The sequence below is a fragment of the Acanthaster planci genome, linkage group LG14 (genome assembly GCF_054643075.1).
Source record: "Acanthaster planci isolate LZ-2023a linkage group LG14, COTS_SCS, whole genome shotgun sequence".
Taxonomy (NCBI): domain Eukaryota; kingdom Metazoa; phylum Echinodermata; class Asteroidea; order Valvatida; family Acanthasteridae; genus Acanthaster; species Acanthaster planci.
Genome location: NC_141790.1, coordinates 11332638 through 11359349, shown reverse-complemented (window position 1 = coordinate 11359349; position 26712 = coordinate 11332638). Strand labels below are relative to the sequence as shown.

The window sequence follows — 26712 nt, the reverse complement described above, 5'->3', positions numbered from 1 at the left end:
TTGTCATTTTGAACCCATATTATTCCGCATGATATAAGTATAAACGTCCATAACTATTGCACGTGCATGCTACTATTGCGTGAAAAGGCTTTGGGGGCCAGTCTTGTGCCGCAGTCGTAAAAAATGAAATGGGGAAAAATGTGTCACTGCCCAGCCGATAAAGAGTCTCGGACAGCAGAGCATGCTTGCCAAATTGACGGTGATTTCGGAGTTCGCATACACAACAACCCGACATGAAATTAAACTTCGATTTCAGAGGAGGAATGTGTTATTTGGAGTTAAGGGCTCCAGTTGCGACTGATACTGATAGTTCCAAGACATATCTGATATTGTCTTTCATAGTACCGATGGGGATGAGATCATGACTTCATTCTTCTCATACTTCATTTTCCAAACAATCATGATAACCCTTTGCCAGCATACGATTTTAATTTGTAAAAGTCCCAGAGCCCAATGTACTTTCGCTGTGAGCCCTCTGCCGAGGAGATGAAATCGCATTGTTGAGGATACAAAAGAACCAGCCCTCATTCCAACAAAGGGTTTGTTTGTCCACGGACCGTGGTTTGTCCGAGCATTTTGGTAGAACTTCTGGCTCGTGCATTGTGGCGATAGGAATGGGTGTGTGTGTGTATATGCGCTTTAGGATTCCGCCATTGCAACTCCCGCGCGTGGTCACCCAGGCGTGAACAGTGACTGCGGCCTGCATGTTAAGAAAAAAAAAAATACTGTGGCTGGAAACCCACAATTTGGAAGACGACTTTGACCTCGTGAGTAATTTCAGCTTTCTTTTTTCTGAGTCACACCCATCCAACTGCACCTGTGCTGATTTGTTATAAAGAAGGACGAGGAAGATTGCAGGAAATCCTTTGAAATTTCAGTGCTGGTCATACGGGGTTTTTAGTGGGAGAAAAACCGTCAGACGGGAGGAAAATGCTGTATGACCCGGAATATGGAGTCGGTCGTTACGGAGGGAGGGACCCGCGACTCGGGCCTGCGTCGCGTTCCATCGTGGCACCGTGGCAGCAGTACGGCTTCCGGCCCTCTCCCGAGGCGTACGGTCGGGTATCGCGATACGGCCGCCCGGTGTCCCCAGAGTACCGTGGCTTTCCCGAGTTCCCCGTGGTATACATTGGGTCCGTACCCATGAGGTGCGGGCAGTACCATCAGGACTCAGAGCCCAGCATGGAGGATGTTGCCCAGGTGGTGGAACATGTGCAGAACCGCACCGAAGCACTTCGCCGGGAGGGAACTCGAATGAAAACGTACTTTCTCATCGTCGGAATCGACAGAGTTGGCTTCCAAAGTGCTGGTAAGTTCAAGCCTTAGAAATAAGGGACAAAATTCACGGCTCATACACCATGATCATTGTCACCCTTTGCGCAAATCCTGTGAGACTGGTCTGAAAAATTCGGTGTTTTCTGAGTAAATGCTTTGATATTTTCTCTGCTAAATTTGACTTTTTAGGACATGTTGTTACTTCCTGATGGCTTGTAAACCACTGCAAGGGAAAACAAGTGATGTCTCGTATATGGAACTCTTCCCGAAATGAAAATGAATTGTTTCACAGTTTGAAAAGGAAGCGTTATATTCGGGTTAAAAATGTACAATATGGGGGAACTTGTCAAAATTAATATCACCATTTAGATCGATCTCCTTATATTTCAAGTATCGAAGACCTTTTTAAAAGCCTTAATCACCGAGGAAAATTATGGAGAAATGAGTGTTACGAAGCGACCCAGATTTTAGATGGATATACAACGAAAAAGCGGTTCCGTTCTCTTATGGCATGATTCATGACAGCCGTTTGTTAATTCCAATAACTAATACAGTGTATTGCCAAGATGTACGAAGACCTCGACATTTTGACAAGTTTGTTTATTCAGTCCACTCCATAAAACTCGAATAAGGATTACATCAAAATGAGTACAAAATAAAGAAGACTTTTAAATTAAAAGTTTCACAACAACCACAGAAATTTATCTCATACATGTCCATTTTTATAATACATGTAGCCTACTGCATGTAGGTGCTGAATCAGAAACGTCAAAAAGATCTGTTTTTTGGCAAGTATTATGTTCATGTTGATATGAAGTGTTACTGAATCGCAGATAACATTAAATACGATGAACATTAAATATTTCAGAACCACACACACTCAAAGAGAGAATTTGATTACATGGTGTCACCGCAAACTTCACATAGTTAGTACTTTCGCCATGCATAGCCTCAAGTCTTATTTATGATGAACCCGATAATACAATCGTTTAAAAACGAATTGTTGAAATTCTCGAATAAGGAAAGATTCCACACGGCTGATTTCGAAATGTGATTGTCACACAAATTTTGTTTAAGTCAGCATATGACCGAGATTATTCTTCCAAGAGGAATTGCTGACTTACATGAAGACATTTTACCTTTTGATCGTACGTTCATTGCATATAACCTTTGACCGGATTATTTCTGTCTTCAATCCAAGTGTTTTCAACACGTTCGTGGGTGTGTTAGTTCTTCCTTTACTGGTCTGACTTTGTTCAGCTTTCGATACCTGTTTTTTCCATGTACGCCATGTTATGTTTGAGATAATGTCGAACAATGATGTCATATTATTTCAGAGTCGCACAGGTGGTTGTTTAACATACAACAAAGTTTTGGTTCAAGTTCACGGATCTGTTGAGTACGATTATAGTGAATCTATAAACTCAACTGCATCAGCCTTGGGCTTTTAAGCCCAAGAGCAGTTTTTGCCTGCCATCCTCTATTTCTCACCGGAGACATTTCTTTTAAACTCAGCTAATCCGCTCCAAGCGCAACAAAAGAGGGCTTTTTTTGGTACTCACCGCATAAGCGCGCGTTTATAATGGAGATCAATGGCGCGTTTGACGCGGAGCATGCTGAGTGCGCAATAACGAATTTATTCCCTAATGCGCTGTACATGTATGGCCTTTGCGTACACGCAGAACGCGTGCAAGAACCCGCTTGGAAAACTTACAACCACCTGTCTTTTTTTTTTTTTTTTGCCGCTTGGGAGTAACTTCAACGTGGGGCCGGCGGATACAGCCGCGATTTCACTGAGTGTTATTATTTGTAAAATAATTTATTTGACCCAATTTTTTTTCCATAATCTGTTGATGTAGTCGTGTGAGTACAACTGTATGTCTTCCGATTCTGTTAACCCTACCCATCAGGGGATGAAAGATTACATTAAGATTTGAAGATTAAGTACAGTCGGAGAGCATGACCTAAAGTCCAAGGAGCAATTCAATACGAGGGCCCAAATAAATTTTCTGCCGGTAGCTTCATACGAATTGAGGTTAAAGTTATGTCCAGTACTTCAGTCGACTCATACACCAATACAGTAATGTGTCAACTACTTCCCATTTATCACTCGAATGTGATTGTGAAATTCAGCGGTTAATCATGAAAAAAAAATCAACCGGCCGCTAAAGCACAGTTTCAAAAAGAGATACAAAGATTTTCATACGCCAAGCCCGTATTTTGAATATTGTGATATGAAATTTTGATCACGATAACCAAACCGAAATGTGTTGTGTAATGGTAAGAGTAAATTCCCAATAAAATTAAAACCACAACTTGTTTTCTGAAAAATAACCTCAGCGGTTTCAGGGAGTGGTTTTCAAAGCCGATTTCGAGTCAAATATGCTTACTATTGAGGAGTTTGTGAGGTAGACTCCAGCAGTTGCTATTTCTAAAAAGGTGGCTTCTCCGTTCCTGAATCTTATAAATCCTCCGAATGGGCATTTGAAGAATTCGCCCTCAGGCGAAAGTTAAGATAATTCTTCAAATTCATTGTTTGGATTTTTTTCTTTGCCCCAGTTAGGTTAAGTTATCCTGGATATAATTCGGGTCATTAATAAATCTGGTCACCGCCGCACACTGATCCAAATTACCATACTAGGAGCTATGTCGAATTCTTCAACAATCGCCCCGCTAAAGCAACTACGTGTACATGTACAAGCTATAATGGAATGTGTTGGGTTAACGTCACGCTTGGATTCTGTTAGGTCAGGTGGCATAATTGCGTGTCCTGCAAAGTTACTGTAAACAGGCTTTCATTTTACAAAATGGTCACATTTCAGGCTATGAAATGAGAGCGTGTTCTCCAAAATTTTGATTCCTTAAAATACTTTAACCCTCACAGTCCTCAGTCCTCTGATTTCAAATTGATTTTACAAACACCCAGGGGTTAGAGTTAATGTGAGTTTGTTCATGATGTTTGTATCACCTGCGACGCCACATTTTTCAAGTCCAGAGTTGGAGTCATAATGTATTCGTTTTGTTTATATTTTTCGTGTTAGTCATCATCATCAGATGTCGCTGTGCGGTTGGCCCAGTCTTAGAGTTCAATCAGAATTCTCAATCACTGTTTACACAGGAATCTCAGGTAGTAAGACAATTCTCCACGCCCAAAGTTCAGTTCCCACCGCCCACAATGTGCAGAGAGTGGATCATACCAGGCTATAGTTCCAAAACTACTTGCTTTTCTTTTGCAGCGAGACACAATTCTACGTCACAAAACAAAAGTGAAGGAAAAAAATTACCCCTTTGTCCCGCGCTGCATGCAAACTTTCCCAATCTACCCCTGTGATTGGACGTTGTCACGGTTCACCTCAATATCACAATTACCGCCCTGTCCCGTTGAAACTTCAGACTTGAACACTGTTAGTTGGCTTTGCAGCGCAGCCATGTTGGTCATGCACCTGTAAAAACGATCTACATACTTGTATCAGTTCGTCGAAGCTGGAGAAACTTAGAAAATGTAGGAGGCCCCTTGGAACTGAACTCCCAAGTGATTTTAGACAGAGCTAAGACGATCTTAAGGTGTTGTGGAGCCTCACAGGAGACCAGAATCTACTCGAAGTTGAAGAAGAAAGTTTCGGCCAAATTTACGAGAGCAGTTTGAGTGGGTTTGCGCAACGCTACCGACGATGAGTAACGTGGTGTACGTGCGACAGGGCCGGAACCGACCGACCGTTCGATCGCGGGGAGCCCGGGCGCGTCCCAGGTCCTTATCTCGCTCCCCGACCCGCCTAATCCTCGCCCCGGCAAATCGCAGCCAGACCCTGGATGACATCGGCGCGGGTCGCACCCTGCCCGGCCGACTGAAGCTGCAGGTCCGCGGACCGGCCAACGGCATTCGGGCCGGCCCCAACCGGCGGTCCGACGGCAGCGAGGCCGGCGTCGCAGATGGGGACCCAGACCATTTCTCCGAGACCTTCTTTAGGCTCGTCTTCCTGGGAGCGACGCGACTAAAACACTCAGAACCTGGAATCTTAGAGTTAAACGCCCTTGTGGAGGAGATCAGATGTCGCTCCATGGTGTACAAGGAACGAGGAGTTGCCATCCCTTGCTATACCATGAATATCAACACTAAGAACATAGCACTTTTAGAAACGCGTAAGTTTAAAACCATCCGAGCCCTGTGACAAAATGAACTCCAAAGCTCGTATTAGATGTATTCTATAAAACCACAAAATGCTAGAGCATAATTTTCCTTTTTTTTAATGAGCTGCAACGACAGCGCGTATCGTTTAATTTGTTTTGCATTTGCGGAGGTAACACTGTCACTATAAAATGTGTTAAACGCTTTCTTTACCTTTCCAGTATATCTTCTGGGGTCACTTTAAAAGGTCAAGTTGTTTTATGCATTCAAATACTTGTGTGTGTTTTTTTCTCCAACAGAGACCAGAGATCTTCAGCAGATCCCTATCAACCGAATTCACTTCGTGGCAGCCGACCCGCGCTGTCCAAACGTCTTCTCACTTGTAGCCCGCGGTCGCGGCAACCGTTTCTTCTGCCACGTCTTCGAGTGCAGCAATCACTGGCAGTGCGACTCAATCACCAAGACAGTGTCGTTGGCGTTCCGCCTCGCATACGAAAAGTGGATGCGCGTGGAGGAGAACCAGCGCCGTGTGGAGGAGCGCAGAGCCCGGGAGATGGACATGGGTGGACTCGGTAAGTAGCAGATTTTCCTTACTTGAGCACTTGCCTTTGATCCGACCGTCTTAAGCCTCAGATCCTTGTAATTTAATTGCCTGTTGCCTGCTCGTGCATCCTCGGCGCGAAAGCGATTTGCAGATGTCAGATCAAATTTATATTCATGTTGCAAATTTGCTAAAGTTGAGCACATTTCAACTCTAGCAAACTTCTTGATTTCAACTATTATTTCGTGATGTCGTGTTCACTCCGCTATTGCATCCACCATGAAGTATGAACCGGCCTCTAGGCGAGTGACTTGTTTATACAAATTCTCACCTTTTAGTCACTATAGGCCAATTTAACACTTGATAAAATGCATGAAAATTCACTTTATTATATCCTACACGATGGCTGGCTTAACCAAGAGTCAACACCAAACAAAAGGAATTGTTTTATCGAAAACTATGACGCAAAAACAGCTTCGTTTTAAGAAAAGGCCTATTCTGGTCAACTGAAAATATTGCAGTCTGGATAACATAGTACAGAAAACTTCATTATTTAGATTTATTGTTTAATGCTGCTTGGCAAGTTGTTGGTTTTTCCAAGTCTTACCAGTCCCAATATCAGATAACGACATGAAAAGAAACAAATGGTTTCTGGGTGTGATTGCATCCACAAAGAATACTTTCAGGAGTGGGATGACCACGCCCCTCGCGGCATGCCTCTCTACAACATCTCAAGCTACTACAACTCAGGATCGTCCCGTCCCCGACAGTACCTGCGACCCCACGACGAGATGCCTCGACTGCCCGACCGCCTGATTGTCTCCCGGGGCAATAATCGCGAGCCAGAGTCCGAGCCCTACTCGGTGCGGTTCACCTTCGACGAGGACGACTACGACGATTCGCCTCAGGAGGAGGTGTACGTCCGACAAGAAGCTGGCGGGCGCCGTGGCCGACAGCAGCCGGTGGTGTACGACATCCGCCCGGACTGGGAATAGCTTGCAGTCAGAATCCGTGACAAAAACCCATAGGATTTGATTTTGAGAGGTTACAGATTTGTTGGTGGCGCAATTGTGTAATGCACAACCTTTACACCAGGCTAAAGTTACCAAAAAGGGCAAAAATTTTGTCGTTTGCTATAGAAATAAAATCACCTTCCAAAGCTTTCTTCAAACGAACGTGTAGCTCAGCTCAGCTTGATCTACATTGTACATGTACAGTACTTGTATACAGTTTGCAGTGCAAGCTTTTGAAAACCAACGTCACAGCCTTGTTTAAAGGTGAGGGGTCCACAATATATTCAGAATATTATATGTAATTGTATAAAATATGTACACAAATATTTTTGTCATACTCGTTTAGATTAGCCTTATTATGCTCGAAAGAAGACATGAACAAAGTTTTTATTCTTCCGTAAAGATAGAACATATGCAAAGTATACATCAGTTCTGAATATACATGTACTAGTATACACCATAAGACTGACTTGTAGTGATTCACTTCTGTATAATGCGTTTCGAAGCTGCAAATACATATATGGTACCAATCAGCGCTGCTTGAGCCCAAGAGGCCCTAAAGAATTTACTCTGCTTCCCTTTGCGGGAAATTGTGCTCTGATTATTCAAATACTCTGTCGTCAGTTAGTTAGGTGCCAGGCTAAGACCGCAAAGCCACGAACTTGAGGCCGACAAAAGGTTTTTTTTACCGAAACCACTATGAATAAACATGAGTGCACGTACTGACAATCCGTTGGTACCCGAATGCCATTGGATGGCTTCATTTCGGTATCAATTATTCATTGCCTCACCCACTTCGCGGAACTATTGTGGACGTTGTGTCTCTGGCTTCTTTGTGTTGTAAATTGTGTTGGAAATATTAAGCAGTGCGCAATTCCATAAAATTGCATTACAGCCCTTCGATTTCACTATGAATGCTTAAAATCAGACGAAGTGACGTGTATATAATACGTTGAATACAGCTAGCCTTTTTTTTTTAAGTTAGCGTAATGAATAGCCGTAGAGGTACTACCATTGACTATCTGTTATTAAGAGCAAAGTGTAGACCTAAGTATTTGACTCCTTGATGAATTTGGATTAAAACAAAATGCACGAGACACAAATTTATGGGATACATTGATGAGGACAACTATGTACAATGTTTTAGTGAATACATGTCAAGGACAATTGCCGATGGATTCCTACAGCTAACTATTGTAAAAGAAACTGGAGTAAAAATGAATTTATGGATTTACTGAAAACATGCATGCAGACGAATAGTGAGACTTAATTATAACCGTGGAAGGACACAAGTCTATGTTGTATGGAGATTATGGAAAAAAGAAGTGTTGTAGGAAAAAATCTCGAATCTGTGGTATTTGCTTGACAATACCTAATGGACTGCGTTTTGGAGTGTTTTCAATTTTATTATATTAAAGACGGTTTATAAAAGGGTTTGTGTAACATGTATGAGCTGAGATATTTACCAGTAATGCCGCGTTTTTAAAATGTTATTGTGAATTAAAATGTTTAAACGGACCCATAGCGTCTTGTTAAAGACTTCATGGCTTCATTACCGAAATATTTGGACCAAATCGATCGTGCGATTGAGGTCCGTACATAGCAGTCGATTCTCTTGTAGAATTATTTTGGGTGTACACAGAAAGTTGTGGGACTTGAAGAGATATGTATATCACTTTTGACGTAGTTTTCGAAATTGTACGATTTTCAGCAAAAAACAATATTATGAAAATAAGGAGATCTTATACGGGCTTCCATCGAGAATAATGTTTGAATACCATTTTACCAGCACTGTAGTCTTCTCAACCATTCTGGGCCCACACGTGTGATTACATTCACGCGTCATAGTTTAACTCTTAGATTTGAACAATTGTACATATTATATAGTACGTGTAAAATGCATGTAACTAAGAACCTTATTGGTGTATCCAGAAGGGGGCGGGGCCGATGTATGTTGCCGATTTTTCAATTGAAAGCCTTAGCATTACGAAAACGGTACTGTACCACATGATCTCGGAGGGTTTGGGGGTTCTTACACGAGTTGAAAGAAGGAGAAATAATTGTATCCGCCATCCGGACCTCAGACCTTGATACACTAATAAGGAATTGTGAGAAAGATCAAAGAAATTATAAATCTTATCCAATTTGACGCCATAACTGCGATGGCACCGCGCTCACATTCTTCAGCTTGACGCGCGCGTGCATTCAGCAAATCACGATACCCTATTGGTCAAAGAGGCATGTAACGCGCGCGTACCACCTGTCCATGAACGTTGTGCCGCCGCAGTAATGGATTCGAATTCTTTGCCATATAAGCAGACTTTCTAATTGAACCTGTTTAGGTTTCTTGTAGTTTTTTTTTTTTTTGGCATGTTATTTTGCTCACTTAAATAATCTACTGGAAAAGCAAAACTAGAGGAAACGTTATCTGGTTCAGGAAATCATAAAGCATTGTAAGGATTAATGACCAAAATAAAGGCATATAATCTAAAATATGTTATGTGTGCAAAACAGAGCGATTTAAATTTCAGAAGTGATACGATGCAAACACGGTTCGTGTGGGCCTACTTGAATGTGTAACTCTTGTACCAGTATTTTTAGCAGTCAAAATCACACATATCACATTCTTAAACCGATCTAGTCATTCGACAAAATTCAGTGATGGTAATTTGTTCGGATTCTCCTTCGTGTAGAATAGATCTACGTATGGGATCGGAAAACATGTATTCTGAGTGTAGTTAACTGGAGTTTTGCTTGAGACCTACTTTGTCTAGCTTAAAAGAGGTTAAAATTATGCCTTCAAAGCTTTGCTTCGAATAAACATCGCTCGGGTGCCATTTTGAGCATGGTTATTGCAAAAATACCAATAAGTTCTGGGTACTGTGGTTCTTGTTGGTACAGTGTATGAGGAAAACAGTGCCACCGTTACGTTCAGTGATTTTGAATAGTGTCATTCAAAATTATCCTTGAACCTCCGACTACAACTCCCGTGGGTCCCAAGTGACAACGGCTCACCGAGCGTCATTTTTCCCTCTGCTGTTAGAGTTGTTGTCGTGCTGGTACAAAAGACCGTAAAAATTCCTCCAGGCGCCACAAGGCTTTTCTCACGCCAAGTAACGCAGACCATGGACGAAATGATTTGCTTGGTTTTAGACTCGATCAGTTAACGCGTTTATTAATGTTTAGTGTCAACGTTATTTGAACTTTGGAAACCTGCTCCACGAGGTTTTAGAATTTTGAAGAGAAAGTTAATAGTGTCTTTAAAAACAAGAGATGGCGGGCTAGATTTAGGGAGAAAGCCTCGAGACTTCCAATTATCCCTGTTGCAAATGCAAGACGATAGTACCGAGGATTTGCACGCAAATTCCTACTTGTTAGATCTAGAGTCCTCGTGACAGATATGTCTGTTATGGGCCGTGGGGTTAATTTGGCACGACTGTTTTCTTTCAATGTGCCAAACGATTCTTACACGTATATTTCAAATCCGTCAACCACATTTGGAAGCTTCCGGTGCAGTAGAGGTAAGGCGTTGAACGTCTGGTCCTCAAGACCCCAGTTCGAATCCAGGAGATGTTTTATTTTGCACCGCCTTTAGCCAATGTTTTAGATAAATATATTAGAAAACCATCGTTGTTGGGGGACCCAAGGTGGCGTAGTGGTAGAGATCTCGCCCTGGGACGGAAGGTCCCGGGTTCGAGTCCCGCTGGTGGCAGAGAACCGGCGATGGGGTCCGAGTTCCGTGGAGCTCGTCTACCCAACAGGATAAAATAAAATAAAATAAAATGGAATTTTACTCTTTTTTACATAGGTAAGGTGAAAGTAAAAAGAAATAAAAAGCCCCCTATGTGACCACTGCGGGATTCGAACCCGCGAACTTTCGTTTGAGCGTCGAGGTGCCTTCCAACTAGGCTATTACGCTCTTCTTACTACAAGGTGCTCGGAAGTAATATATAAACATTCTCTTCAAACCGATGCAAACGACAACATGCGCTTTTGTACAAAGGTTCTAAGTGAAATGTTTAAGTCTGCGCGCATGCGTGCTTTTTCTTATGCGCAACGGTTCTTTATTTTAACTCCTTATATTGAAAGTTTTGTTCTTAAACTTGCTTTTGGGAATAAGGGTAGCATTTGTTTAACAATCAATATCTCTACCTGATGTTCTTGAGGAAAATTGTCTGTTCATCACACTGTCTAAAGAATCATTTTTGGAAACAGGTCAATGATTATAATAACTTGTCAACATTTTGCCGAGAGGTTTTTTTTTTCCTGACCAATTATGTTCCATGTTCCACTCCTCGACAGAGCACAACTCTCAAACTCCGTTCACACACCAAAATGAAAAGATGCTGTATTTTCACACAATTTAACATGGATTGAACGAATTTATTCCTAAAATCAAAGCAAGTTTATACAACAAAACGGAGAATAGAAAAGAGGTTAATTGAAAAAGACAACCATATATGAACTCTCATACTGTTTTATCAACTGTGAAACATTTTTTCCAAATTATCCAAAACCTCACGTTTTAAATATTAAATCGTTTAGATCACATTACTCAAGATTAAAGATGAATTGAAATACTTTGTCTACGTCTGCTAATTGTGCTCAAGAACTGCGTAAGATAAGGCCTAAAATAATATAGTTTTCCCAAAATGTAGTGAGATACGCTCAAGAGTATTATAAAAAGTATTCTTTTGGGGCACTGCAATCCGGTACTAAGTGAATAACAAAATTAATTCGGTGAAATTAAAACGACGAAAAGTTACATTTACTGCCATTGTGTAAATAATCTCCTGAAATACTTTAGCTTGATTGAACTGTACTGTTGTGTTTTTATTTCTTGAACTTGGGGGGTGAGAGGATATGGCCCTGATCTATAATGTATCCGGTTCGTAAGTGTGACGTCACTTCAGTTCAAACCACGCCCACTGCACATGCACCGCGCAATACATGCATTGATGGTTGCACTACATCAAATACGCGCCCATAGAAAACAGTGCAAAATCGGACCAAAATAGCGCCCCCGTGGAGAGGTTGGCCTCCGTTTTTTTCACTGAAAATTCAAGATTATGGCCAGAAGATCACTTTTTTTTTATTATTCGCCTTTCAAGGAAGATACCCCAAAAATAGGCAGTAAAACTCTATCCGCCTCTATCCAAAATAGGCCCGCAATTTGGGACTTTTTGTGAAAGGAATACCCCAAACTGGAACTATCACTCCCAAATTCGGGATTCATAGAGATGTTTCTATGATACCTCCTGATTATGGTCTGTCTTATTGTAAAAATCCCGTGGGATCACAAAATATTAATGAGCTCGCACGCAGAGATACGTTTACATGGAACAAAAAGTTAACACAACTTCAGCGATTGTCCAATGGCAGCCTGCAAATCGTGGCGCGCCCACCTTTGTGACGAAGTCACTTACGAACTGGATACTCCCTGTAGCAGTTATCAATATCTGTTTGTAATCAGACATGGTCGACATTATATCTGCCATAAAATATGGTAAGCTGCATTACTGAAAGAAAAACTTCACAGACCTCTAAATACCCCCAGGGAATTGGAATACACATTTTGAATACCAAGTAATCGTTAAAATTAAATCTTCTACAACCGTTAATGGCGACGTTAATGTCGGAACAGTGGACTGGCTCACAGACTTGCACAAAATGCTTGCACGTCTTTAGAAAATATAAAAGATATCTTTAAAAAGAGCTGACTCGGTAGGGTGTGCATGATTTTCCCCGGAGAAGTCCCCATCCCTTTATTTTCGACTTGCATAATACATTGTACATTGCATTATCTCGATCGCATTCAGTATTTATCTATTAAAGTGTTAATTTGATGAGACGCTAAAGCAGAGACACCTAGAGCCTGGTAAGTACCGTGCTCGTTTTTACAAAGAATAAATTTACAACAATGCTCTAACGACCGAAAAAGAAGTTTTTACTATGCAAATGCATTTTCCAATGATGCACTTCAAAATAATAGGCCTCTCCGTGGTACCTCCTTGGTGGCGCACTGTAGTCGATCAGTTCCACAAGGTTTGCTAAAATTGTTGATATTCACAAATTACACGGCTGCCTGAGTTTCCAACCCCCAAAACAGTTCATGGAAAGAGTTCCATATACGGACAACACTGGTCTTCCCTGAAATGTCATAAGAGCAGTTAGAAAGTGATGACATGTCCTAAAAAGTGAAATTTAGGTAAGAAATTCCTGAAGCATTAACTTAGAAAACACTCCGCTTTTTTGGACAAGTCTCATAGGTTTGTGCAAAGGGGCATCAAGCGTTGTCCGCATATGGAACTCTTTCCCATTTCGTTATTTATTTTTATTTTTTTGATAAAAGGGAAAGAACGCTATACTGAGCTGAAAAGAAAGGCATCCTGACGCTAGCCCACACTCTGCACGAGTCAAATTGAAAAATACACGGAGAACCTTTTTCGAACCAAAATGTAAAGTAACATTGATTATTAATGTTTGTTACACGAAGGTTTGATGCCATTGCGAGATTTCCTTTGAGAAAGTATCAGCGTAAAAATCTCCTGAAATAACTTGTCTACAGGTTACACGATCAGGCACACTGTATAAACTGAAGGCCTAATTTCGACAGCGAATGCCCACTTGGCCCAGAAGAAAAATCAAGCCAGGAAGCGATAAAACAACACATGTATAGTCACGTGCACTTACGGCCTCACAAGTACACCTTGGTGTGTCGATTTCGATGACACAGGACTCTCCAAGTTCTCACAGAAGGCAACGTAATACACACAGGAAATAAATAACTTATGATCGAATCATCTAGGTGGCGTTGTAATGATATCCTGGGTGACCCACGTCGTCTGCATTACGTCTTGTACTTCACCGTTCACTTTGTTGGGGATGTGCAGACACCATTTAAAACGTACACGTGCATTCTACTCTACGTGCCAATGTTGAATTTGTCCACATGCTTCAGTGCACCCAAGAATACCCGAACAATAGTGAACTTAGTCTTAACAAAAGGACACGCAAATTGCTTTCACTACACTGGTTGCATGGCACAGTTGTGAGAGAAAACACTGGTGTGCTACCACATTTAAGAACTGTGGTGAATGTATAAATGTTGTAGACTAAAATTGCCAAGATTGCCTGGTTGCCATACACAACTGATTTAATAACCTTCTTTCTCTAGCAAGGAGAGGCAAAAAAAATTACTACGAAGAGGGATTTTTACTGTACATGGACATGCTATTGTTATCTAAAAATTCAACATATATTTATCTTATATATCCAGATACTGTGAACAAACACAGATACAGTCTTTATAATACATGTACAAGGATATAAATCTCGTTACTGATAAATTTTCGAGGCCAATCACGAATCAGTCGGCAAATTTTTGAAAAGATTCTCCTCAAATTAGCAAAGCATGAACGAGTGTAATAAATAAGTACCAAAGGTATCCCACGAGACTGTCGGCACGTTAGCGTTAAGGAACGAAGACGGACCGCAGCAAATCATTATAGAGGGCGCTTGAGATCTGTGCCATGTTACGCCTAGGGGTGCACCACTACAAATAAATTCCCATAGACAGCAGTGATAAATCCCCATACTTCACAAACATTTTAAAAATACTCACAACTCTCACAGGTGTTCAGGCTGCACAGAAAATGATGTTCCTCTTTCATTTTCCTTTCAATTTTCGGGGGGGTTGACCAATGAATTTTTGAGAAATTTTCACCAGAAGCAGACCACCCCTGAAATGCAGAAAATGTCCCTGTCCAGAAAAGTAGCCATTTTGAAAAACCCTCCCTCAGCAAAATGGCTCAAATAGTGCCACTTTCATACCCGATTGCATCCAAATTGCTCAGAATTGGAAGCCCCGAGTCCGGCCCAGAGGTCCAGTCTCATATTTCTTGAATTCCTCAGTTCCATGGCTCTCAGGACCCTCTAATATAGAATATTTTGAGTCTATAACTTTTATTAATGAGCTCGGCGGACATATTTAGGGCCTAATTACCAGGGTGCACCCCTAGGACTGGACGATGCCGCTTTAGTGTTGGAGGCAGTCTCACTTCGCCTCTGGGAGCAAAGATCTGCAAACAGATGCGCTAAATTTTCAAGATGTACGTTTGCGTTGGGGAGATGTAAATTTATATTAATTTATATCAGATGCGCAAAACATCCAAATCACACGTACAACTTGAAGCCTGTAAGCCCCTGTAGGCCTATGCATTTCTTTGAGGATGGGTCAAATAAGCTACTCCATCAATACGGCCGTTTCACAATAGGGCGCCACCAAGAGTTTGCAACGCGTTGGCCAATCACAACGCTCGAAATTTGTCGACCCTTTCTAAACCAAATTAGGTCGACAATTTTGGCGCATTGTGATTGGCCAACGCGTTGGAAACTCTTGGTGGCGCACTATTGTGAAACGGCTACATTGTTACTCGAACTGGCTCAAAGATGAAGGGCTCATGAAGAGTCGGCGAATGGCTGATGGAAAGAGTGCATTTAACAGAATAGCCTGCCATCAATGTCGTGTCCGTCGTTAATTAAGGCCTACTTATAGCGCTTTAAGGTATACAGAGGGTGTACTGTACCTAATTCACTGATTACTGAGTCATCATATCGAGTGGGTTTTTGATGGGTTTTCGAACTCAATTTCGATTTTCTGCGATTAGATCAACGTGCTGTACATTTTACGTCAAGTAGGCTACTCTGAATGTTGTCAAGGGGGAATTGAAGATACTGGCATAAGAATGTCCCTGAGATAAACAAATACACTAACCAAAGAATTCATCAGGTCTAGGGACAGCTGACTGGAGCTTTGGAATAAAAAATGCCCGTCCGCTTGAGAAAACGAAGACCCTCCGATCGCACACATGCTTCGTACATTCAGACGTCCGCGTACATCTCTTCCCAAAGAGCGCCCTCAACATAAGATTGCATAACTCACCGGTACCATGCGTTACGTGATCGAATGAGAAACGCGTAAACGTTGCCTTTACTGAATGAAAACCAAACAAAATTTCATTGATTTTTGCACGTGGGTGTAAATAAGTTCTTCGGCAATGGGCTCACTCCGAATTACCGCCCTTTTAAGTGGAACAACCAAGCGGAATGTTCAACTTGCATTTGACCTGAGGAGAAGGGTGATCATTTCAATTGTTTATATCGAGTTTCCGTGTAATTCCGACATAGGCCTAGTTAATTAAAAAATGTCTGTCTGTTGATTAAAACTTTGCTCTTTTTTCCATCCTCAGATTTTACCTGCAGTGGTCAGTTTCCATGGTTACCGGCATGCATCTTCCTCATCAGGAAATACTGTAAGATAATGCATACTTTTATGCGTAAGAAGTCTTAATCTTTCTTATGTTTATAATTGGTATGTGTAGCACTGCAGAATGTAAAGTTTCACCCAAGAAAATTCCTTGGTCAATGAATAGTCATATGTCAGACATATTCTGACCAAATATTGTAGTTGTAGAGAACATGCATGTATTGTGAATATTCATGCCTGTACTATATTGTTAGATGTACCACATACTTGTATATATGCATTTATGCGCGATAAACCTGTTTTGAATTTCTTTTTTAAATTTGAAAATAGGATGTGCAGAAGATCCGTAACATTGGAATATCAGCCCACATTGACTCTGGGAAGACAACGCTCACAGAGCGACTCCTGTTCTACACGGGCAGAATTAAACAGATGCATGAGGTACTTGGAATCAAGCCCCGCACCTCAACTCCTTGACAGTAACGTTGTTAATTTATTCAGGGGGTATCTAAACCAGAATAATTCATAATACAGAGCTTATTCCATCCAGAAATGGCTTTTGAATCAATGAAACAAAATTTCCTGTACAAATTAATGTGGAGTCACCGGGGTATTAGTGAATTTTTGATAGTGCCGTACATGTTCCTTCGAAAGAACTTGGATACAAGTGGCTGGATTCATGCCGTTTCACTAACTTACAAACCTTGTGCCAGTACGGAATGGTTTTACAACTTCACAGCCTATGCACAATTTCACAAACTCGGAAGAAGGTTGTTTAGCCACCAACCTTTTCTTGGAGCTGCCTCGGGGAGGAGGGAACCATCGTACATTATGTACACACTCACAAAACGGACAACAAACTCTGACCCCGGAAGTTATTAGCACTGAATGATTATGCTGAAACTCTCTATGTTCTCAATCCATCCATGTCAATTCCATTTTGTTTTACACAGGAATTTTCGGGTGAATTCTTCTTGTTTTACAGGTGAAAGGAAAGGACAATGTGGGAGCCACCATGGATTCCATGGAGCTGGAACGGCAGAGGGGGATCACCATTCAGTCTGCTGCCACTCACATTGAGTGGAAAGACCACACCATCAACATCATTGACACGCCAGGTTGGTACCAGACGTAAACGGCCAATCTCCAACTTACATGTATGAATGCATTGTTGCTAGGGGGAGAATTCCTTACACGGGTGCCACTAATTTTCCCCTGCAGTGAGCTATTAGCCCTCTGACTGCAATAAAATGTCCTGAAAGTTCATCTTAGCAGTAAAAATATTGAGGTATTCACTTGAAAAATATTAAGAATTTCTCAGACCAGTCCACAGGGTTTGTGCACAAGACGTCATGGGGCACCAGTGCATGCATCTCTTACCTTGATTTGAGCTTTGAGATTGCAAGGAGCTGTTTGTAGGTTGTGGTCGTCACATTGCTCTGTGATCGTTAACCTGGGTTTCGAGTCAGACTTTGCCAGTTTGAGGAATGGCAAGTTAGTGAAAGGTTAGGGAAGATTGCATTGTGTTTGACTGCGTCATTCACCGTATGTTCCTGGTATTTCATATATTCTTGTCACTACGTGCCCTTGAAATGAAATTTTTTGTGGCTGGGTCGCAGTTCTCGTGTTGCAACTGCAAAGTGAATTGGATGTGGAGAAATGAATGTGCTCATCTTTCTTGAACTGGGATGCAAGAAGATGCTGTGATGTCACAATTAACTCCGCGTGTTCTGTTTGCACAGTGCAAAAAAGATAGTTATGAGTCTGAGTGTGATGGATTGATAGAAAATGCATCAGCTGTGCGGAATGTCAGCCACAACGTTACAACCACAGGGATAGTCTACCAGTTTTGCTCGCTCTTTCCAGGACACGTCGACTTCACTGTGGAGGTGGAGAGGGCCTTGCGCGTACTTGACGGTGCCGTACTGGTCCTGTGTGCCGTGGGAGGAGTCCAGAGCCAGACCTTTACTGTGAACAGGCAGATGAGACGTTACAATGTACCTCGCATCGCATTCATCAATAAGCTTGATAGGTGAGTGCTACATGCCTCTCACTGATGGTAATGACCACTCCCATCCAAACACCTCTGCCCAAAATGCCAGAAGGTAAGACTGGTTACTTGTTTCATGCACACATTTATTGACTACAAGGGTCAAGTTCTTGCTATTTTGGATAAGATGCTGGAATTCCCTCATGGTTTCTCCAAACAGGCTGAAAGCAAATCCACAGCGTGTTTTATCCCAGCTGCGCTCCAAGCTCAACCACAATGCTGCCTTCTTACAGCTGCCCATCGGCTTGGAGGCCAACAGCCAGGGCGTCGTCGATCTCGTCCACCGACAGGCCATCTACTTTGAAGGAGATCAGGGGTGAGTCTTCGTAATGCCACTCCTGCTGGGATTACCATTCATGTCACCTGTTATCAGTCAACCTGAATGCTGTTGTATAATGATGCATTCTTTTTTGGTTATCCTCCCATGACAAATTCTGCAGGCAGAGCGTGGTCACGAAAGAGGTGCCCAAGGAACTGGAAGCAGAAACGGAAGAGAAGAGACAGGAGATGATTGGTAAAGAAAACATGCTTCCTATCATAGTGTCTAACTGCATGGATATTGGGGGTGGGGCAAGGGGATGCTTCCCCCCCCTAAAAAAAATCTAAGGGCAAAAAGAAAAAAATCATTACAGAAATGACGAGATGAAAGAAGATGAACATCGATAGCTTCTCCAAAAAAAACTTTCAATTGACCTCTCTTGTCTTCTGTTAATCAGTTCACTGCTGCTAAGTGCCACCCTCCTTTGGAAATCCTTCTGGATTTCCGCCCCCACCCCAAAAAAAATTCTGTTTGGTTGATAGCCAAAAATATGAACAATTCACACTAACAATTCTCAAGAGTAGACATTCAAATCTACAGCTGAGAAGAGAAAATGTAGGTCAATTATATTGATACTTCTATATTTGTCCATTTTATTTTCCCCCCTTTTTTAGAGTGTGTAGCAAATGTGGATGAGGAACTTGGTGATATGTTTCTTTCAGAAGTGGAACCAAATGAGGACCAAATAAAGGTTTCAGTCTTTCTGCCTATTACCTCGTCTTTAAGATTAAAAACTGTATCAGATCTACTCTTTTGTAATCTCATTTTCTTAACATTTCTCTGCCCTTATTTATTGATTAATTTTTATTGAAAATCTTCAAGAACTAAGCAATGAATCAGAAACACTTATTGAATTCTAATGTTTGAAAATCCAAAACATCCTTACACAGCTCCAAGAAACCAACCAATTTTAGCTATGTGATTGGGCATCATTTTCTGAAGTTGTCCTGCTTTTTGTTCTGTCTACAGGCAGCTATCCGTCGGGCAACCCTCAAACAATCCTTCACGCCAGTACTTCTTGGCACAGCTCTGAAAAACAAAGGAGTGCAGGTGAACAAAATATCATGCCTTTTCCCAAAAAAAGAAGACATCTCATATCAAGGCTGAGTCAGTGCACTCGACAGAAATCTTTTCTTTCTGAAAACTAAAGTGCCTTCTCTTACCTGTTAGTGTTTCTGCCTTCACAGCCGCTGCTAGATGCTGTGTTGGAGTATCTGCCAAATCCTTCGGAAGTTGACAATTACGCTTTTGATGAGTGAGTGTCTGCCTCTTTACTTTTTCATGTGCATTTCTAAAAAAGTTTTTTTTAATAAGCATTCCTCACAGTTTTGCTTCTGAATTCAGAACTTGGAAAATTTCTGCATTTTTTCCCCTTAGGGAGGACCAGAAGCTGAAGATGAGTCCAGTGAGGGACGACTCCGATCCCTTTGTTGCTTTAGCTTTCAAACTTGAGGTGGGTCATTCACTTCCAGCTCCAAATATTATCATTAGATCGTTTGCATCCCAAATTGGGGACCAGACAAAAATCTCTTCAAAACTTAAGCCTAAGAACATATAACCAGAGGACAGGTGTATGGAGCAGCCAAACCCAAGAGTGTTTAGTGCAGATATTTTGTTCCGTTTTATTGACAAATCAGATGATGTCTGTTGTTTTTTACTGGTTCAGAGGTCACATTTTGCTTTGCATTTGAATGTAGTGAGCAATTCTGTCTGGTTAACGACTTCTTGCCGTGTATGTTGGAAAGAGAATCCATATTAGCAAAGATGTACTTTGCGTCAGGTAAATGTTAATTTTTTAATAATTTGTTTTTATCCTTACACCTGTGTATATTCATAATACTGCATGTTCAGTGTTGTCCGAGAGCTTGTGGACAAAATGTACGACCTCTTGCTTACTAGTGCAGATGAGTTAACCACTCGACCACCGAGCTTGCCGGGCCAGCTGGCTGGTCTCAGTCAGATTTTAGATTTATTTCCAGAGATGAACTAGGTTGACAACACTGAGCATACAATGTTATGAATATCCATGAATATCAGTGTGAAACCCCTTCGTTAAAAACCCCATAAGGTTTTATTTATTTGTGTGTTTGGTAACTGTGCAGGCGGGACGGTTTGGTCAGCTCACCTACATGAGGGTGTACCAAGGTCACTTACAGAAGGGGCAATATATCTACAATACACGGACGAATAAAAGGGTCAAAGTGTCCAGGCTGGTCCGCATGCATGCTGATAAGATGGAGGTATGTCCTAAAAAGGGATTCTCTCCACAGCTGTATCGCTCTCCTTGAAAAACATCGTCCATTAACCCTAACCATGCTGAACCCAATGATATTCAACAGTAAGCTCTTTCTGTAGCATTTTGTTGATGCGAGCAGTGAACAAAAGGCCTTTTATTCTAGCTGTTGGATTCTGTCAAGTTTCACTCTTGCCTGTTTTATTCTGTCAGGTGCCTAGGGTGCCTAGAGAAAACCTGAAGGGCATCAAGGTTAAGCCTTCATTTTAAATATCCAAATATTTTTCTGAATCTGAACTTTGGCATGCAAATAGAAATGGTTTCACAGTTCTTGAAAAAGCATTTTAAAATTGATTTCTTTTCCAGAAATAACTACCAGATTGTCATGTTTGCTTACAGGTTTTACTAGTTAACTATTCAGTCATTACACAGCTAAGTAGTCTCAGCTTAACACACTACTAAGTAAACATTAGGACATCAGAGATGATGATCGATTTGTATGTCTTCAACCAGGATGTGACTGACATCTACGCAGGAGACATCAGCGCTCTCTTTGGCATAGACTGTGCAAGCGGTGACACCTTCGTCTCCAGACCCAAGTTCCAACTTTCCATGGAATCCATTCATGTACCAGACCCTGTCATTTCACTCGCCATGAGGCCGCAGAAAAAGGTACCGACTTTCCCAAGGAACGGAGTCATTACTTCATAAACAGAAGCTTTAATTGTACATATGCTTGGGCTTACCACGTTCTCTTGACTTTTTTCTTATTTTGGGAATTCTTGTGAAGGTCTCATTCTCTCCATGAGATGATGCTCAGGAGATGCTGAAATGCGTTTATTTGGCATTTAGATGCACAGGTTTTTTCCCTTCTCTGCTGTAAAATCGGAAATTAATATCTTTCTCTTTTGATATTCTTACCAGACTGATATCGACAGCTTTTCCAAAGCGATCAATCGCTTCACACGCGAGGATCCAACTTTTACAGTCCACTTTGACAATGACAGCAAGGAGGTTTGTTTTCCCAAATGGATCGAGACCGTTCACAGTTTCATCTAAAATGCACCTGTACTTATTCATATTTTACCAAAAATACAACCTGCTAGCCTTAGCAATTATTTCATTGTAACTTAAACACCTCAAACTTCACTGGTTCGGATGCAGAGATGAGTAACAGTCTTGCCTTCGAAGTTCTGCCACAATTCCATTTTATAGCAAGGATTTTCTTAAGACATTCAAAGTGATCTTTCACACACAATTTTACAACGTCTACCGAAGTTCAATGCTGGACCCGACATTGCCCAGTCTGTCTGTACCTTTTAACTGCTGCTCTCATCCCAAATGGAATTGGACCAGCAAGAAAATTCCCTCCAGCACTGAAGTTTCAAATTTTCATTCAAGTCATTCCAACTGGTGAAATTTTCATTTCCAATGAAAATTTCTCTTTTTTGAATTTTTTTTAGACAGTCGTATCAGGCATGGGAGAACTACATCTTGAAATCTACGCTCAAAGGATGGAAAGAGAGTACAACTGTCCTGTGATTACAGGGAAGCCCAAAGTGGCTTTCAGAGAGTCCATTTTACAGCCAGTAGAGTGAGTACATCATTTCTAAATTGGATAGTCAAGGACCTTGGCCCAATTTCACGGCGCTGCTTAACACAAGCGAAATATCGGCGCTTAGCGTAGCAGAAACTTCTACGAATGTATATCACAGGTTAGCAAGGAATTTTGGCTTGTGCACATGCGTACATTCCGTAACTAAGGATTCTGTGCTTAAAGGGCGAGGGCAGAATTTTTCTGCTTGCGCGGTTAGCGCAGAATGGAGATCGTAAGCGCGGAATTCTGCGGTAAGCAGCGCCATGAAATTGGGCCCTGGTCTGGGAAAGTGAATGGACTGTTTACTAGAAGGTTCTGGCTTAGGATCTGTTGACACATGGAGTTGACCTTTGGTGAAACCAATGTTACCATAAACGTCATGCCCAAGTCATTTGAAGCTGTGATTTGTTTTGTCTGCATGTGGTCCTGCAACTGCTAATTGATTGACCAATTACAAGGCAGTTCCTTACTTTGGGCAAGTGCAGACGCAAAGTGCCACAGACGAATCAGTATACTTGTTTGGTGACTGTAGTGTCTTGTTTCAATTTCAGATTTGACTACTTGCACAAGAAGCAGTCGGGTGGTGCTGGCCAGTACGGCAAAGTGATAGGTGTGATTGAGGTACGTATGACGGAGCAAAACCTGCCAACCTATAAACAGCTAGGAAGTTTGTCTTCAAATGCTGTATGAACGTGTCAACGACATAAGTCTTTCAATCAATTCATCTCAGTAAGACACTGAACACAGCTTGGAACTCGGACAACAGTCAGTGGCAATCGCGACGAGTATTTCTTAAAGCGAAAGTACCCAGTTATTCTTTAAAGGCACTCCTATCTATCTACTTGATGGAGCTGCGGTGTGTCCCTGCCGTATGTATCTCTTACACAGACCATTTCAACATACCTGCCAATGTTGCTTGTCTTCCTTTCAATTTTGGTTCAGCCTTTGCCATCGGATGCCTTCACCAAGGTAGAGTTTGTGGACGAAACTGTCGGGACCAATGTGCCCAAACAGTTTGTTCCTGCAGTAGAAAAGGTGAGTTTTAGTAACCAAAAAAAATTCAAATTTCTCGTTCTTCAGGGTGTTTTCCTCCGTTTGTTGCATCTGTTTGTGTTCAAAGGCATATTTTATGTTCTCTGTTTTCCCTCACATGGCAGATCTGCCCCCCCCCCCGTGTTGGAATTTACAAATTAATAAAACTCAACATTATAGTCGATTGATTAAATGATTTGCCCTTTTCTGGACCACTGGGCACGCTATATGCATGTTTCCAGTTTGTTATAACCTCAATAGTCAGTATTCATTGTACTGACTTATTCTGTCATTGGTAAAAAGAATTTCTTTCAGTGCTGCCCTGAAAAATCAGTCCTCTTCTCTTGTGATGAAAAGAATCCATTTTGAATTTGCTTACCTCTTCCGATCAGAGCGTCTCCTCCTACATGATTTTTCAAGTTTTTCTTGACCTGTTTCACTCTAGGGTTTCCTAGAGGGGGCAGAGAAGGGCCCTCAGCTAGGCCAGAAGATAACCGGCATCCGCATGCGTCTCCAGGACGGCCAACATCACATGGTAGACTCCAGTGAACTGGCTTTCAGATTAGCTGGTCTTGGAGCAATCAGACAAGGTGGGTTGGATGTCTCTTATTCATTCATTTAGAACCATCTTTAAATGGGGTAACCCATCTAGGGAAAGTTAATCAGAAATGACAAATTAACAAAAAAATTGATTGATTGATTGATTGATTGATTGATTGATTGATTGATTGATTGATTGATTGATTGATTGATTGATTGATTGATTGATTGATTGATTGATTGATCGATGGATCGATCGATGGATCGATCGATGGATCGATCGATGGATCGATCGATGGATCGATCGATGGATCGATCGATGGATCGATCGATGGATCGATCGATGGATCGATCGATGGATCATTGATCGATTGATCGATGGATGGATCATTGATCGATTGATTGATGATTTCAAATTTGGGCAATACTTACACAAAAGGTCAGTACTTTTTCACATCCCAGAATCTGTTTCTGTCAACTTTGTTTCTCTTTGTCGTCATTCTCAGCAATGAGTGAGGCACACTGTCACATTCTGGAACCCATCATGACAGTTGAGGTCACAGCCCCCTCGGAGTTCCACGGCACAGTCATCGCCGGGATCAACAAGCGGAACGGGGTGATCTCAGGCTCCGACGGTGGGGAGGGTTACTTCTCAATCAGCTGCGAGGTGAGCCTGGGTGCCAGTTAAAGAGGATTATAGGTCTTCAGTACTAGCTAAGGACTGATTACCTCCTTGGCGGTTTTTCAGACGAAGAAGTTGACTGTGACACCATGACGCATCACTGCATTTCACTTTGTGCTACGGTTTGCCAGTTATTACCCTCAAATCTCTGATCACAAAGAGAACCTTAAAAGCAAAATCTTCTCATTGATCCAAAGATTTCTTCTTAAAACACTCCTTGAGGCTTGGATAACAATTTTGCTGACGTCACTAGGACAGGACATCATTAATCCTATGATGAACACTTTTCGATCATGCAAGCCATTTTCCAGCTGCCTTTTTGATGAAAAAATTCTGAATAAAGATCTCGGGAACTTAAACACAATGAATATTCATCAATTACCTGCAAAGGTTTAAACCTTTAATTAAATCGCCAGTGAACGTCACCTGAAAGTATTTTCCCCCACGTTCCTCAATGCAGGTCCCACTCAACGACATGTTCGGGTATGCTACAGAGCTCCGATCGGCCACCCAGGGCAAAGGTGAATACACGATGGAATACAGCCACTACCAGCCCTGCAGGCCTGCCGTCCAGGAAGCCCTTACTCTGCAATACCAACAGGAAAACGGCCTGATCAAAACAGCAAAAAGATCTAGATGATGGAAGTGTTGAGTCGGTTCTGAAAGACAGGTGTATTTATTGAAATGTTTGCCTGCAATATTATACTCTGTTTATGGCCTCCTTGTTGTTTTTCAAGAGGTTGTCTAGGTAACACCACAGACTTGTTTTTTAAAGTTTATCATATTTTAAAGAAGTGAGGACACAGTTTGTTCTTAATTGATGCAGGCAATTTGAAAGTGTTCACATTCAGTAAGTAGGAAGTAAACAATCCCAACAGATCATGTGCATTTGTCAACTGAATTTTTTTAGTTTTAGGCGTTTTTTGTTTTAGAAAAAAAAAGTGGACACGTTTCAGAGTTCACTCAGGATTATTTGGCATTGTTCCTTGCCCTCTCCCAATAAAAAGGATCCCCATTTTTAAATAAGGGCAAATTTGTTGGTCTATTTCACCTCCCATCCTGCGAAAAGTGTGTGAAAAAGCTCTAAAATATACATGTAGTCTCGCCCCTCAGAAAGGCTTTTAAAGGTTACTTGAAAAATTTCCAAGTTCTTTTCCCTTCTTCAAAAACATGTTGGACCTTCCTAAAATGTTGGTTCTAGATCCTTCCTTGAATATGTTTCAAGCCCAAATGAAATCATTCTGGTTCTAGGTCCATCTTTGAATATGTTTCAAGCCATAATGAAATCATTCTGGTTCTAGATCCATCCTTAAATATGTTTCAAGCCATAATGAAATCATTCTGGTTCTAGATCTATCCTTGAATATGTTTCAAGCCATAATGAAATCATTCTGGTTCTAGATCCATCCTTAAATACGTTTCAAGCCATAATGAAATCATTCTGGTTCTTAACCTTTGTATGTTATACTGAGATAATGTCAGTGGGAATCTGCTTCTGTCTGATAGATTTTATTGACAAGTTAGTGGACAATTCCACTGTTTTTGTCTGAATATCACGTTTTAATTCGTAAAAGTCCTTGATTTTGCAGTTCTTAGGATTGCTCAAAGATATGGATTGATATTGCCTTGTAATTATTTCACTTAAACTAAAAAACACATACCAGAATTTGTAATAAAAGTGCAAGTCTCGTCCCTTAAACACATCTGCTTGGTTCTTCTTTCTGCGTCCAATTTGCATCCACTACTGTGGAAAAAGGAACTGCGTCCATGGTCCAATCTACGTGTACACTGACTTGGTTTGGATATATATTTATCACATGAGACGGTGTTGTTCAAAACGGTGCCGAATATTAGAATAACAGCTTTTTCAACCTTATACATGTATAACCAAAACATTTCACATGACTAACTAAAGGCACTGTCGCGGGCTTCTCTTCACGGGAAGTACGATGCTTCGCGAAGGTAAAGGGCAAATTTACCAAACATAAATTTTAAGGCGGACATAAATTGTGGTGCCTGCATTATGACCTCGATCC

General features: G+C 41.4%; 2 protein-coding genes and 1 long non-coding RNA gene across 5 annotated transcripts in view; 2 read left to right on the top strand and 1 right to left on the bottom strand.

The window, feature by feature from the left end:
- Positions 1–636: 636 nt before the first annotated feature.
- LOC110980984 (uncharacterized) lies at positions 637–9825 on the top strand. Of its 2 annotated transcripts, none has more exons than XM_022238102.2 (3): positions 637–1309; positions 5701–5973; positions 6618–9825. In XM_022238102.2, exons 1-3 carry the CDS (start codon positions 931–933, stop codon positions 6935–6937), a joined length of 972 nt encoding a protein of 323 aa, XP_022093794.2. In that variant the 5' UTR covers positions 637–930; the 3' UTR covers positions 6938–9825. The 2 variants fall into 2 exon arrangements, with proteins under 2 accessions (XP_022093794.2, XP_022093793.1); XM_022238101.2 differs by lacking the exon at positions 637–1309 and adding an exon at positions 4663–5415.
- A 1492-nt stretch (positions 9826–11317) lies between these two features.
- The window catches only part of LOC147796851 (uncharacterized), a 54239-nt gene continuing 38844 nt past the window's right edge, over positions 11318–26712 (bottom strand). Inside the window, exons 2-6 of one of the 2 annotated variants that reach the window (XR_015427735.1) lie at positions 25103–25262; positions 24427–24667; positions 23834–24102; positions 19479–23443; positions 11318–18747 (exon numbers count right to left, since the gene is read on the bottom strand). This is a non-coding gene — a long non-coding RNA (uncharacterized LOC147796851). The remainder of the gene's footprint in view (positions 18748–19478; positions 23444–23833; positions 24103–24426; positions 24668–25102; positions 25263–26712) is intronic. The other variant, XR_015427736.1, reaches the window with a different exon arrangement.
- Positions 15955–26375, top strand: gfm1 (G elongation factor mitochondrial 1). Its single transcript, XM_022238112.2, has 20 exons — positions 15955–16095; positions 16207–16269; positions 16554–16664; positions 17209–17341; positions 18090–18255; positions 18434–18589; positions 18714–18787; positions 19207–19283; positions 19562–19642; positions 19780–19847; positions 19970–20045; positions 20695–20832; positions 21339–21497; positions 21750–21839; positions 22289–22419; positions 22974–23043; positions 23365–23457; positions 23900–24044; positions 24501–24661; positions 25137–26375. The coding sequence occupies exons 1-20, from the start codon at positions 16015–16017 to the stop codon at positions 25314–25316; spliced, it is 2253 nt and encodes a 750-aa protein (XP_022093804.1). The 5' UTR covers positions 15955–16014; the 3' UTR covers positions 25317–26375.

Excerpts from the sequence above, each read along its gene's own strand:
- LOC110980984 (XM_022238101.2), top strand. The coding sequence starts at position 4,947 with ATGAGTAACGTGGTGTACGTGCGACAGGGCCGGAACCGACCGACCGTT. Across the intron at positions 5,416-5,700 it reads CATAGCACTTTTAGAAACGC|AGACCAGAGATCTTCAGCAG; the intron begins GTAAGTTTAAAA and ends TTTCTCCAACAG. Across the intron at positions 5,974-6,617 it reads GATGGACATGGGTGGACTCG|AATACTTTCAGGAGTGGGAT; the intron begins GTAAGTAGCAGA and ends GCATCCACAAAG.
- gfm1 (XM_022238112.2), top strand. The coding sequence starts at position 16,015 with ATGGGCTCACTCCGAATTACCGCCCTTTTAAGTGGAACAACCAAGCGG. Across the intron at positions 17,342-18,089 it reads CAACATCATTGACACGCCAG|GACACGTCGACTTCACTGTG; the intron begins GTTGGTACCAGA and ends CGCTCTTTCCAG. Across the intron at positions 22,420-22,973 it reads TCCATTTTACAGCCAGTAGA|ATTTGACTACTTGCACAAGA; the intron begins GTGAGTACATCA and ends TTTCAATTTCAG.